Below are 13784 nucleotides of genomic sequence, written 5' to 3'. Positions count from 1 at the left end.
ACATTTTCCACAAATAATTGTTGTTCTACTGGACAAGTCCTCTCATTCGATACCCATATTGATGGAGTTTTGGGAAAACCCATATTGATGGGTTTTTGAGAAAATATGTACATAATCCGCCATTTTGTAGCAGCCGCCATCTTGGATTTTCAAGATCACGCAATACGCAGTTTTATAATGACACCAGAGGTAAAGATGTGTTCTAAATTTCAGATCAATCGGTCAACAGGAAGATGGTTGAATTTCTATTAATGTGGTACAGCGCTATAGACAAAGTTACAAAGTTACTTTGCCAAAGTTACAAAGTTACTCGCACCGTGTGGACTTGTGGAGCGAGTCCCGGGGGAACCTTCATGGTTTCTGTCGCACTTTTTTCCCCTTCTTTTTCCGCGAGTATGTTACAGTCACAAACATACAAACGATAGATAAATAGATAAAACCGTTTAATAATAAGTGCGAATCATAATTATATTATGTTTACCGAGAGAAAATTGTTTTTTTTTTCACTCGATTATCCGGAGGATTCGATTATCCGGAGTGAAAAAACTATGGATGGGTTATACCTATGATATAACCGCAAGTTTGACGTAGGACTGCTGTTGGCTTAGTAATCATTTGTGTTTTTTCAATTAGCAATAATCGCACTTCTTATGTTCCTCATTGGGTACGATATCACCGCTGCGCAGAACTATTGATCAAATTATTCATTAAACTAGTGAATGAATGAAACAATCTACGAATTCAATTGCAAACAATTCCTAATTTAGGTCAATGCATGCATTATGGTAGTGGTTATCGCAGCAAATATTTATCAACATTTTGCCTAACCATTAAACGGTATGCGTAGAAATTCAGCGAGCTGGCGACATGAAGGGGCATGCAGTCTTGAATAACCGAGCCAAAGCGTTGCATTTGTACCCGCTTTTGTAGACTGTGTTAGCGAAACGCATTCCGGAGTGTAAAAATGGGGGTATAAAAAGTACTGCCGAGATCTGGAATGCCGATTTTCCCAACTCATTGGTACCCGCTGCTTGCATCTATTTTGCCACGCCGATTTCCCCAGGCTCCATGGTTTTGACGACTGTGTTAGGGAAACATTCCGGTTTGCAGAAATGCAAACGAGTACAAAAGTACTCGCTGCTTGCATCTATTTCGCAACGCCAGTTTCCCCAGACTCCATGGTTGTGAAGTCTTTGTTAGTGAAATATTCCGTTTTGCAAAAGCGCAAACGTGTACAAAAGTACCAGCAGCTTTCATCTATTTAGCAATGCCGATTTCCCCAGGCTCCATGGTTTTGAAGTCTGTGTTAGAGAAACATTCCGATTTGCAGAAACGCAAACGGGTACAAAAGTACCCGCTGCTTATATTTATTTTGCAATACCGATTTACCCCGGCTCCATGGTTTTGAAGTCTGTGTTAGGGAAATATTCCGTTTTGCAAAAGCGCAAACGAGTACAAAAGTACCCGCTGTTTGAATCTATTTTACAATGCCGATTTCCCCACGCTCCATGGTTTTGAAGTCTGTGTTAGGGAAGCATCCATTCATTCCTGCGATGGTACATCAATCGCTGCTCAATTATAACTGAGTGGATTTCCGAGCGGCGCTCGCTTATATACCGATTGGTGATTTCAATAGCCGGTTTTGAAAGCAATTTTAATGCTATTGACACAAGTTTTTGGATCAAAAAGTAACAAGTATATAACGCGTAGACATTTTATCTTTCGAATGAAGTGTTTGTCATACCATTTCGTTCAGTTGTTTAGGAGCTATTAACGCTCAAAATCTCGGTCTCCGGCGTAACGCTCTCGTTTTTGAAACTTTGATTGTACACCCCGGTATAGAAATGAAAGACGTAGTCCTACGTCAAAAAAATCAATACTCCGGATAATCGAGTCCGACCTGTATCACCAAAGGGGGGAATACTATACTTCATTTACTATTGTCGCAGATTCCAAAATTTAGGTTTTCTGAAAAAACAACAATAGTACAACAATAGACAATAGTAAATGAAGTCCGATTAAGCTGATATTTTGCATAGGGTAGTTTTTCATAGGAATCAACATTTTTAATCAAGTTCGCTTTGAAAATTCGAGGGTCACTTTTTTCCCATACATCATTGGCACTCTAATGCACACGCACGAAGGATCAGTGCAAAATTAAATTAACTCTTTGGTAGACTCTTCATAGATCCATATACACACAAATGATGCTGGCAATGTTCATTGAATTTAAAGAGATTCAAACGAAAATGTTTCATGGGTTGATTTTCCCTGAAATATTTCCACTCGAATTGAGGTTTCGTTTAATGGATTTTCAGTTTTGATATAAATTATGCAACGGAACCCATGACCAGTTGCCACATATTTGAATTCAAAATAAACTCTGGAAAAAAAACGGATGAGTGAACATTTCGTCCTCGAATATTGAATTTCATCCAAGCTTTTCATATGCAAGCAATACTTTGAAAACATCCAACTTAGAGCGGAAGAAGATATGTTTAATATAGACACAAACAGGCTGAATCGACGCACCGGATAGCCTCATGTGTGAATTTATTTACAAATTATGAAACACGCCTGGGACTGATACTGTAGCACACAATTTCCCATATTCTATCATTTTGCCTCCTATGACCCTGAAGTTGAAGTTAATTTCCCAATGGCCCTAGCTTCAGGAACAAACCGACTCTGAAACTGGGACAGGGATGAAACGTACATCCATAACGTCTCGACACGATAACCACTCCTAACAGACACATAAAAAAGGTATAATCCTTTGGTCTTCAAGTCTGATCCGATTCCATTATGCATATCAGACTAGCTCCGGGAATAATCCGACTGATGGCCATCGCTTCATCTGGCAATTCTCTTAGCCTCCCCCCCCCTTCCCCTCAGAGCTTGACGTTCCATGTGGACTGTATGACAACGGCCAGAGCGCACGATACGTGTTATTATCCGCTCTTGACATATCCGATTCGATCAGCACTGACGCTAGCGGTAATGGGAGGTGTTTTCCATTTTCCCAGAAGATAGCCATCTTTTGCCGGAATACACGCGCACCGTGGCCAATCGGAATGGGAGAGTACGTTTTCTACTTTATTCGCCAATTATCCGTACCTTAATGACTATCGCACCGTGTGGACTTGTGGAGCGAGTCCCGGGGGAACCTTCATGGTTTCTGTCGCACTTTTTTCCCCTTCTTTTTCCGCGAGTTCGTGTGGGATGGAACTACCCTCGTGAGTATGGCTCAGAGACCATAAAGCTTCTACGATCGGAGAGGAAAATGTTACGATAATATTAGCTGCCGATTAGAATGGTTCCGTGAATGTGCTGGATGACAACCACTTTCTTGAAATTGGTTCATTAAATTGTTATGGTAAATTTGTTTTACTCAGGAATGAGTACGAAATGTTGACGTAAGATGAAATGAATTTATATGATAAGTTAACTTACATTCATAGATAATTTAACAATATTTGGATTGGTAGTTACTAGATATTTATATGAGTTTCAGCAAAAAATATGAATGATTACTTTGATTATTTACACTTCATGATAAAAGAAAACCAATGATATGAATAATAGAATCCAAAAATTTTGCCATCATCTACAATATGAGGCAAAGAATCGTACTGATTTAAATTGAACTTCCGTTCACTTCCATTCCCGAATATGTGCAGAACATATTCTTACAGATCTCTGTTGAATCAAATGATCCCAAACGAAGAGGAAACAGAATTACCATGTTTGAAAAGTGAACACATAGAAAACCGAAGATTAGGATCGTGATTACCAAAAATAGATCGGATAAGGAAAACTCTTATCGAGTGCATATCTTATAGCAGCCATTCCATGCCAAACCGATATGTGGTTCTCAGATTTTTGTGAAAATTGGTAGTTTTTTGCCTTATCGCAAAATATTGGGTTGGGGAAAAATAAATGTCGTATATTGTCAATATATGGCAACTCTTAAACATATCTTGTGTTGTACTTATCGCATCGGGTCATACTATACGGCTATTTAAAGACGACAATCGGTGCTACAAGTGTCGTTTTGACAGTGTTGTGATTGTGCTTTTCAGTCTCAAGTTATAGCGCGTCAAAGATGGAGTCCACCAAGCAAGAAATTCGCCATATTTTACGTTTCACTACCTGCGAGGTAAAACTGCAACGAAGGTGGCCGAAAAAATTGTGTAGTTTATGGACCCGATATCGTAACGATTCGTAGTGAAGTTGCCTTCTAAATGGCAACAAGTTTGCGAACAAAACGGCGCATATTTGATTTAAATTGGATAATTTTAAGTATGTTAAATTAAGCGTCAAATTTCGATCAGAAATACGACATTTCTTCTCCCCTACCCAATATTAGACCCGTATTTTTTCAATTTTTTTCGTTAGGGTGCCCATTTTGATTTTAGGGTGGTCTCAAAAATCTGTTTTTTCCTTTTTCCCCTTTTTTCAAAAATTCATAACTTTTGAACTATTGTACCGATTCAGATGATCGACATGTTAAATTGAAATTACACTTGCGAAAAAAATGGATTTTGTTTCCGTGATTGTATTTATTTGACAAATCATAACTCAAAAACGAAAGAGAACACATCTCTGATTTTCGGATAAAAACTTCCCTAATTTAAAAAAAAATATAGCGCCCTTGGTCCTGTAATCATTTAAACTATAAAAAAATATAATCAATAATTACGAAAAGAAAATTCCAATTTTTTAATGATGCAATATTTTTTTTCAGAAGAGATAAGCTAACTGGCTTTTGATATGTCGATCATCTGAATCGGTCTAGTTGTTCAAAGGCTATGAATTTTTGAAAAAAATATATTCGGAAAAAAGCGAAAATTTGTATTTTTCAGACCACCCTAAAATGGATGGATTACATTGTCACCGAATTTTTGTGAATTTTCGGTGGTCAATACATCGATGCTACTTTTGAGTTCGGAACGTGTATTCTCCTCTCAAACTTTTCTTTTTCTCCCACGACCCGCGCTACTTTGTGTGTGTGTGTTGTTTGCTTCCTACATCAACGCATTGAGAGGATCTTTTGGAAGCTTCGGGGCTAAACCATAAAACCGACTGGGACAACTTGAACCTCAGAAGTGTGTCAGGGAGGCTTCCCGTCTAAATGTTTGGGAATCCATGTTCATTCACACTGTTGAACCGACGCTTGTGAATGAGTTTACATGTTGTTACTTCTTGCATTGGCAATAACGACACAAATTACGACATACGATCAGCTCATTCACGCGAGAATGAATTCATTTCCTAAAAACATGATGCTTTTCAGGGCCACCGAACCTTTCACTAAAGAGTTATTTCAACACAATTCAATGCAACAGTTCGATGCATTCTAAAGTAATATCCAAAATGATAAAAAGTAAATTGTTTTTTTTATAATTTGTTTGACGAGGGAGTGAGTGTGGGAGTGGGAGTGTGTATAGGAGTGTTTTTGGGCTTATTGGTTGTTGGGGACTTTCCGATGAATCGTTAAAATTTCACGAATTCGTACATTGTTTCCGGATGAAAATTTGCGTCAAAGTACAGCATATTGCAAGTCTGATGGGAAGAAGGATTTTTCCAGCAGTGAGGAGAGCTGTGTTCTTCGGTGGGAAATTAAAGGAAATTAATCGATTTCGAATGTTCTGTCACTGTTCTGCTGAAGGTGCAGCTTAGTATAGCTTGTGGATTATTTCTTTGGGAATAATGTTATTGAAATAAAATATGTTTTTGAAAAGAATCAAACTCGAAATCTGGGGTCTCTGCCTATCGAAATGATCCAGGTGAACTGAAGGGTAGTATCTTTTTTGAAAGTTCAACATTCTTAGGGAGAAACTAATGCTTGCATGCTACCAAAATATTTCGACGCCTTGACGAATGGCCATCCAGCAGTTGACAGGAACTTTCGCCATTGCTGTCGAAAACATACTTGTTGATCTGTTTTCCGGTTCTCTCTTTGCTTTGTTTATTTTTTCCGCCCCTCTGCTTCAAGTTTTCCCACAAATTTTCGATGGGACGCAGCTAGGGGAAGTTCGGAGGTTGGCGGACTTCGGAACAACATCTATCTTCAGCAACTTCTTCGCGTAATGGGCGGAGTCTAGGTCCGGCCAAAACGCCACATCCTCGTCCGGATGATATTTTATGGGTGAATGAGGCAACTTCCTGCAGGCAATTTGTGCTGTGAATCTCCCCGTTCACTGCAACTCCCGGACGGAAGAAGAGCGGATGTACTTCACGATGGAACTGACCTCCATGGTAGAGGACGTAAAGTAGCTGGTTTCCTGTCAGTCGTTTATCCATATTCTGTCAATATATATACCGGGAATTTGTGTTTGTAGAGAAAATGCTTTTTTCTCAACTAAACTAATATTATCGCCTTCAAAATAGGTCCCTTCCGAAGCAATACACTTTTTTCAACGAACAATCCAGACATTGAAACATTTTCTATACCTGTATTCACGAATTGCCTTCAGTTCACGCAGCGAATTTGTTTTTATGACTTCAATGCTGTCAAAATGGGTCCTACGAAGCGGTAATTAGAGTTTCGGAAAAAGGGAATAGTCACATCCACGTGGGATCAGCATGAGACGGTTCAAGCATGTCTTCGGCAACGTGATTGCAATGAAATTTTTGGAGAAAATTGAGCTCATTTGGCACTGATCGTGCTGCGATTTTTCTCATGCCCAAAACATCAACAAAAGTATGACAAATGGTCTCGTGAAAGATATTTAATTCACGGACTAGCACTCTCAACCATACAGAGTCGGACGAAACATGAAGACCACAGCTCAAGCAAGAAAAGAAAGTGACAAAACTTTGAGAAAAAAAAATCCAAATCCAATGCTTGCAACAACTATGAATTATAAAGTCTACCCAAGCTCAAACTCAAGCTCAAAAATCCAACTCCAATGCTTGCGTTTTAAGCATACTTGACAACTGGTGACCGGGATGGCGCACCAACAAGCTTGGATCCTCTCCCACAGTTGCTGCTTATTCTTCGACTTCTCTGTGTACATCGACCTTTTCACGATCATCCATAGGATTTCTCTAGGGTTCAAATCCAGTGACTACGCTGACCACTCTATGACGTCCATTTTGTTATCCTGAAACCACGTTTTGACGGTCTTGGCGGTGTGCTTTGGATCGTTATCCTGCATGAACTGCCATTTCAGAAGCATCTCCCACGCGGCGTTTGGCAGCATAACATCCCTTAGGATTTGAGCGTAGAGGTACTGATCCACGATCTCATCCTCGCAGTATAGAGGGCCAACCCCGAACCAGGAGAAGCACCCCCACATCATAATGGTCCCTTCTCCATGCTTGAAGGTCTTCGTGGTATACTGCGGCATGTAACCGCAGCCTATTGGGCGATTGACCCATGTTTTCTCGTCCGAGTCGACGCGGTTCACTTTCGTCTCATCTGACCACAGTATATTTCGCCACCACTTTTCCTTTTCCGGACCGATTCAATAGAGGTGGTCTTTCGCGAAATTCAGCTGCGCCTTCTGAAGCTTCGGCCTCTTCCGGGGGCTTTTACCGCTTAGCCCTTGCTCCGCCAGCCGCCGCTGAACTGTCCGGGAACTCACGGACAAGTGCAGTTCGTCCCGGATCTTTTTCGAGGCCTTGAAGGGATCTTTCTCTTGGAGGCCCGCTTTATGGCAGTGTCATCCCTCGCGGTCGTTTTCCTTGGGCATCCAGTCGTTTCGGATTTTTTGCGGTCGTGGAGGGCGTTAAACACGAAGGTTTTGGATCACCCAAGTATTTCGTGTATTTCGTATTTCGTGTTAGATGCCTTGGACATTTTGACCATCCGCTGTGTTTCCGTTCAGTTATGCGCGCGACCAACTTTACGTTGACTGCAACTGGAATTCGAGAATTAAAGTCTCACATACTTTTTGTTTACATGATAGATACTCACCAGCACCCGAAAAACACAAAATACCACCGAGAAACAATTAATTTTCTTCAAAAATCGATCAAAATAATTCGAGTGTTATTACAGCCGAAACGAGGAACTGGTCCTCAATTTTGTTGCATACACCCGTGTTCTCGATATAGTTGAGTCACCATATGCATTCTGCTACAGTTTTAACGTTTCGACACAAGAAATTTTGGTCGTAACATCTTCGACAGAAAAATGCTTTTTCGTGGGCTGAAGAGTGAAATGAACACATTAAAACGCCTTTTGTATGTATGGGAGCTCTTTGTCTCAGACTGAACGTCAGCTTGGAATTGTATCCAAAAACGAAGTCAACTGGGATCGAACCGGGGGCGGCTGGAATGACAGCTTGTTTTACACGACTACGCTATCCACATAGCCACTGGTGTTGTTGCATAAACGCGTGATAATATTACACCTCATAATAAAAAGAGCTTCAAAAGAGATTTCTAAGAGTAAAAAGGAAAGCATGAACGTGAATATATATCGTTTTCGGTTTTGGCCGTCTATTTGGTAAAATATGCGAAATGCTTTAACAGGTTGACTGCCACGTCAGTCATTGATGACTGACACCGAGCTTTCCGTTCAGGCCGCGTCAGTCACCGGTGACTGACAGTATAAAATATGATGATAAAGATAATTTTTTTTTTGCAGAAATTGTATTGATTTTGAGCAGAAATACCTTCTTACGATAAGAAACGATGGTCCTAATACGTTCAAAAATTTCTATCGAGTAAATTCAGAATTTCAGTACTGCACTTCGCTTTGCTGTACAACGATAACAGCGCGTGGCCTGACGGGAAGTCGCTATCAACGTGTTAATCCGTGCTTATTTGCAATGTGTCTCTTTTTTCTCTCGCTCGTTTTGCTCGTATATTGCTATAGCATATATATTAGGGTGCCAATGAAAATGGTCATCTCGAATTTCAAAAAGTTACCCCACAAAAAATGTTCACAACCTCGAAAAAACACCCTATGCAAAATATCAGCTCAATCGGATTTCAGCGAAAGTGGCGCAAGTTTTGATTGGCCCGATTTATGGTTTCCCCAACACAGATTTCAAAATCGATGTATCAGTGGAAATCCGCCTTGCAAATATACATGAAAGCCAGGGGTATTTTTGTTTCCACCGAGCTGTGTTTCCCTAACACGGACTTCAAAATTAATGTGCCTGGGGGAATCCGCTTTGCAAATACATGCAAGTCGAGGGTATTTTTTGGTGTTGAGTACTTTTGTACTCGCTTGTGATTATGCAGACCGGAATATGTTTCCCTGAAACGTATTTTTAATCTGAGAAGCCTGGGAAAATCGTCATTTCAAATACTAGAAGTGAATAAACTTTCGCGGTTCGAAAACTACGTAAACATGTGCAATAAATTCAGAGGGAAATGTAAAGTGCAATGATCGTTTGACAATTTTTCCGTTCACATTTTGATATCCAGAATTTTTGAATATAGATATACACTGCACTCATATAGATACAACCTACATTTCATGGAAGTATGCTTTCAAATCCCCACAGGAAAGCCTTACGCTTGCGTATTGTGAGGTTCGATTCAACCTCAAACGGAATATGGGAGCATAAGTGTTTATAGTTTTTGTGATTGATATCTGAGTGAGAATGAGAAATTCTGGTCCGGGTTGGCAGTGCTGTTCAATCGTAAATGTAATATATTAATATATTATATATCTATTATGTAAATCTACAGTCTGGTAGCGATATCATATTATAATACAGGTCGGACTCGATTATCCGGAGCATTGATTTTTTTTCACTCCGGATAATCGAATCCTACGGATAATCGAGTCAAAAATTTTTTTTTTCTTTATTGTTTTTTTGCATGAATTTTTCGTTTTTTGAAAATAAAAAAAGAATTTGATTTTTGATTCATCCCCTTAAAGTCAGGAAACACCTTTCTCACATGAAAAAAAAAATCTAGATTCTCTCAGGAGGTGATAGACGATCATATTTGATGAAAAAAATCCTCCTACGCATATGTTCGAATTTCAACAATGACAGAGTTACAGAACTTTTTTTTGTTTTGGACTCTGTTGCTTAATACATGCTCTACATTAAAAAGTACGCTACGGAAGACGATTCTGATGCTTTCATTTGAAAGATGAGAAGATTTAGTACATGATATAGTAGTGGAACAACTGAATTTGTGAATTTTAATAACATTTTGGAAGTGAGAAACTTAAAAGTTAATAATTTTAAAAGTGTTATTATTGATTTTATCCTAAAAATTTATATTAAACTAGATTGTTTCTATCAATTAAAGTTTGTTCAATTGACGCACAACTTCTATATTTCTTAATTTGGCTGCAATATCGATATAAACAATTCCTGGAGAAAATTCAAGCAAAATCTACAAAAATCACGGTTTTCACCCCACTGTACATATAATAGCCACTTAAACTTCTCCTTAACGTTGAAAGGTTACATTTCTTCATGAAATAAGTCATATTTGAAATATAAAAAAAATATTTTTTCCAAACTGAATATAATCGAGTCCAAAATTGTATATAATCGAATCACATATAATCGAGTCTGTATATAATCGAATTCGATCTGTACTGTATTCTATTAGTCAAATCATTTCATTTGATATCAATATTGAGGGGATTGCAAGAAATACATAGTCGACCATTTTGTAACGGCGACCTTTTCGAATTTATGTTGTTCATAGTGTAGTGTATTCTCCAAATCAAGCCATTCAGCCATTTTTTTGCGGCGGCCAAATTGAATTTTTCAAGATCATGGAATACGTAGTTTTATTATGATAGTAGAATTACATATATGTTCCAAATTTCAGATCAATAATTCAACAGGAACGGGGTCAATTTTCTATTAATGTGGGACAACCGTTTGTTGGGTTGTTCAAACATACATAGAAACAGGTCAAGCTGAATGAAACCGTTCAAAAAGTAATTAGTTGTTTGGGGACTGCGGCCATCTTGAAATTGGATTTTTCATTATCTGCTATGTTCTACTAGTCGAGAACTTGAACTTTCTTTTGATACATTTTTGGGCATTTTTCATAAATAACTGTGTTCTACTAGTCAAGTCCTTTCATTTGATACCCATATTGATGGAGTTGTGAAAAAAATATATATGGTGCCATCTTGCGGTGGCAGCCATTTTGGATTTGCATTTTTATAAATAACTGTGTTCTACTAGTCAAGCCCTTTCGTTTGATACCCATATTGATGGGGTTCTGAGAAAATATGTAATTCGCCATTTTGTAGTGGCCGCCATCTTGGATTTGCATTTTTCATAAAAATGTGCATTCTACTAGTCAAGCTCTTGCATTAGATACTAATTGATGGGGTTCTGAATAAATATGTAATCCGCCATTTTGTAGTGGCCGCCATCTTGGATTTGAATTTTCCATAAATAACTGTGTTTTACTAGTCGAGCCCTTTCATTTAATACCCATATTGATGGGGTTCTTAGGAAATATGTAATCCGCCATTTTGTAATGGCCGCCATCTTGGATTAGAACTTTTCATAAATAACTGTGTTCTACTAGTTAAGTTCTACTAGTTCTACTCTTTCATTCGATACTCATATTGATGGGGTTCTGAGAAAATATGTAATCCGCCATTTTGTAGTGGCCGCCATCTTGGATTTGCATTTTTCATAATTTCATTCTACTAGTCAAGCACTTTCTTTTGATACCCATATTAGCTATTCAATATAGAATTATTATACAAATTATTAAAAATTTCTGAAAATCAAAAATAAAATACTCTGGATAATCGAGTCTAAAATTCCGGATAATCGAATCACGGATAATCGAGTCCGACCTGTAGTAGCATAGCATATTATTCTCTATCAGTTTACCAAGCCAGGCCTACCAGTTTGAAATTGTTTGAATTTCAAATGAACATTTTTACTACTGAAGTAGTAACAATAAAAAAAACTAAAAAGTTATTTCAAAAATTTCGATGCATTCCAAAATAATAATCAAAGTGGTAAACAGGTGGATTGTATAATATAATTGCGTAGTTCTACGTCGAAAATGCGGTCGTGTGCTGAGATACAACCCCTTACAATTTTTTGAAAAACGAAAAATCAGCGAAAATCGAGGTTTTAAAAAAAAGTTTGATGTCAAAAATCTTGAAAATACATCGTCGAGATTTACAGTTATCTCGATTATTTTTTTTTTTTTTTGTTAAAAAATGGTTTTTTTGGCACTTGGTCGTTTTTCTGCCTGAAAAATTGATTTTCGACAAAAAATTTTTTAGATAACTGTTAATCTCGACGTGTCATGCAATTTTAAGACATCTGACATCAATATTTTTTTTAAATACCCCGATTTCCGGTGATTTTTCGGTTTTCAAAAAACTCAAAATTTAACGTCTGCGACACCAGTAAATGTAGTCCGAATGAGCTAATATTTTGCATAGGGTATATTATCGTGCAAATCAATATTTCGTAGCAAGTTCCGAATGAAAAATCGAGATAAATATTTTTATTGGCAACCAAAACCATATTTTTCGTTTCGTACTCCGAAAAAAATTATGCCCTAGATTTTTGACACAAATAAAATTTTCGAGATGATACTAGATCTCGACGTTTCATGCCATTTTAAGACATCAAAATTTTTTTTTCGTAAACCCCGATTTCCTTTACTCCCCCCTTGGGTGATTTTTCGATTTGCAAAAAAAAACTCAAACTTTGACCGCTTTGCGCCACTCTTCCATAAGTCCGATTGAGCTGAAATTCGGCATAGGATGTTTTTTTGATGTGGTGAACAGTTTGTATATTGTAACTTTTTGAAATTTTAGGGTCGATTTTTCCCATACATTCATTGGCACCTTATTATAATATATATTATACAAATGTTAGATCAGTATTGGAGAGTAATACATTTTTTGCTATTTTTGAGCTCATTTAATGTAATAAATCGGGATGCCAAAACATGTGCTAAACTCAATTTTGGGTGTACACGTACAGTTTGATCGGAATCAAACGATCCCATAATTAAAAATCCATTTTGGTACAACGTGGACACTGTCATGCCACGCACAATTAAGACTGAAGCATATTTTATGAATATCGCACTAAAATATAAGCCAGCAACCGTGACATGTTCATGCCGATATGTTACGCTGGTAACAAATCCAAAAATGAGTATAGCAAAAACAATCTTTCCCTCTCCACTATACAAATGATTTATTAATTTGTTTTCTTGTCCAGATCTGAAATTCCAATGCAAAACAAATCATGACTGGCTCGATCATTATCGGTGAAATCTATGCGCACTGCAAACAAATGCTACGTGATGAGACAACCAAATTCTAACGACCAACAGTAGCTAAATCTATATCCATCTAAATTTTTGTATGACTGCTGAAATATTGGCTAATTTAGAACGAACATTGGGAATAGCTGCAGCATCTGATGAATATTCAATAGATGTGGAGGTATCGATCAATCTGTGTATGATTCGCTTTTGATTAGGCTCGTTTTTTCCAGTTTCAAATTTAATTTTATTCATTCAAACTGCATCCTTCCGCCCATTCATCGTACTTTCAACTTTTCTCCCGATTTCAGGAAAATATCCGCACACGAGTTCGAGCGCGGTGGTCTGTTGAAACCCATAGTAAACACCATCGACGGGACGCCCACTTTCCTCAGCATCGGATTGCAAAGCGACTGTCCGCTTTCGGGCAGTGGTCCGAGCCAAAATGGCACAGCCGGTGGAGCGAGTGGTAGCCAACGGGTGCAGAGGTTATCCCGCAACGAATTGCGGCAGTTAGATGAAAGAGAGCTCATCTTTGAACTGGTAAGTTTAATTTCCTGTTTATTTTTCTGATGGAAAAAAGTTGT

The 13784-nt window shown here is 38.1% G+C and overlaps 1 protein-coding gene across 16 annotated transcripts in view; it reads left to right on the top strand.

The window, feature by feature from the left end:
* The window catches only part of LOC129775065 (dual 3',5'-cyclic-AMP and -GMP phosphodiesterase 11-like), a 375931-nt gene that overhangs the window by 301216 nt on the left and 60931 nt on the right, over window positions 1–13784 (top strand). For all 16 annotated transcript variants that reach the window (XM_055779279.1, XM_055779278.1, XM_055779280.1 and 13 more), the window contains one exon: window positions 13509–13740. In XM_055779279.1, the coding sequence (XP_055635254.1) occupies window positions 13509–13740 (232 nt within the window). The remainder of the gene's footprint in view (window positions 1–13508; window positions 13741–13784) is intronic.

This window comes from Toxorhynchites rutilus, chromosome 3 (assembly GCF_029784135.1).
Source record: "Toxorhynchites rutilus septentrionalis strain SRP chromosome 3, ASM2978413v1, whole genome shotgun sequence".
Classification (NCBI taxonomy): Eukaryota; Metazoa; Arthropoda; class Insecta; order Diptera; family Culicidae; genus Toxorhynchites; species Toxorhynchites rutilus.
Note: the sequence above shows the minus strand (reverse complement) of the source record. Positions and strands in the feature narration are given on the sequence as shown.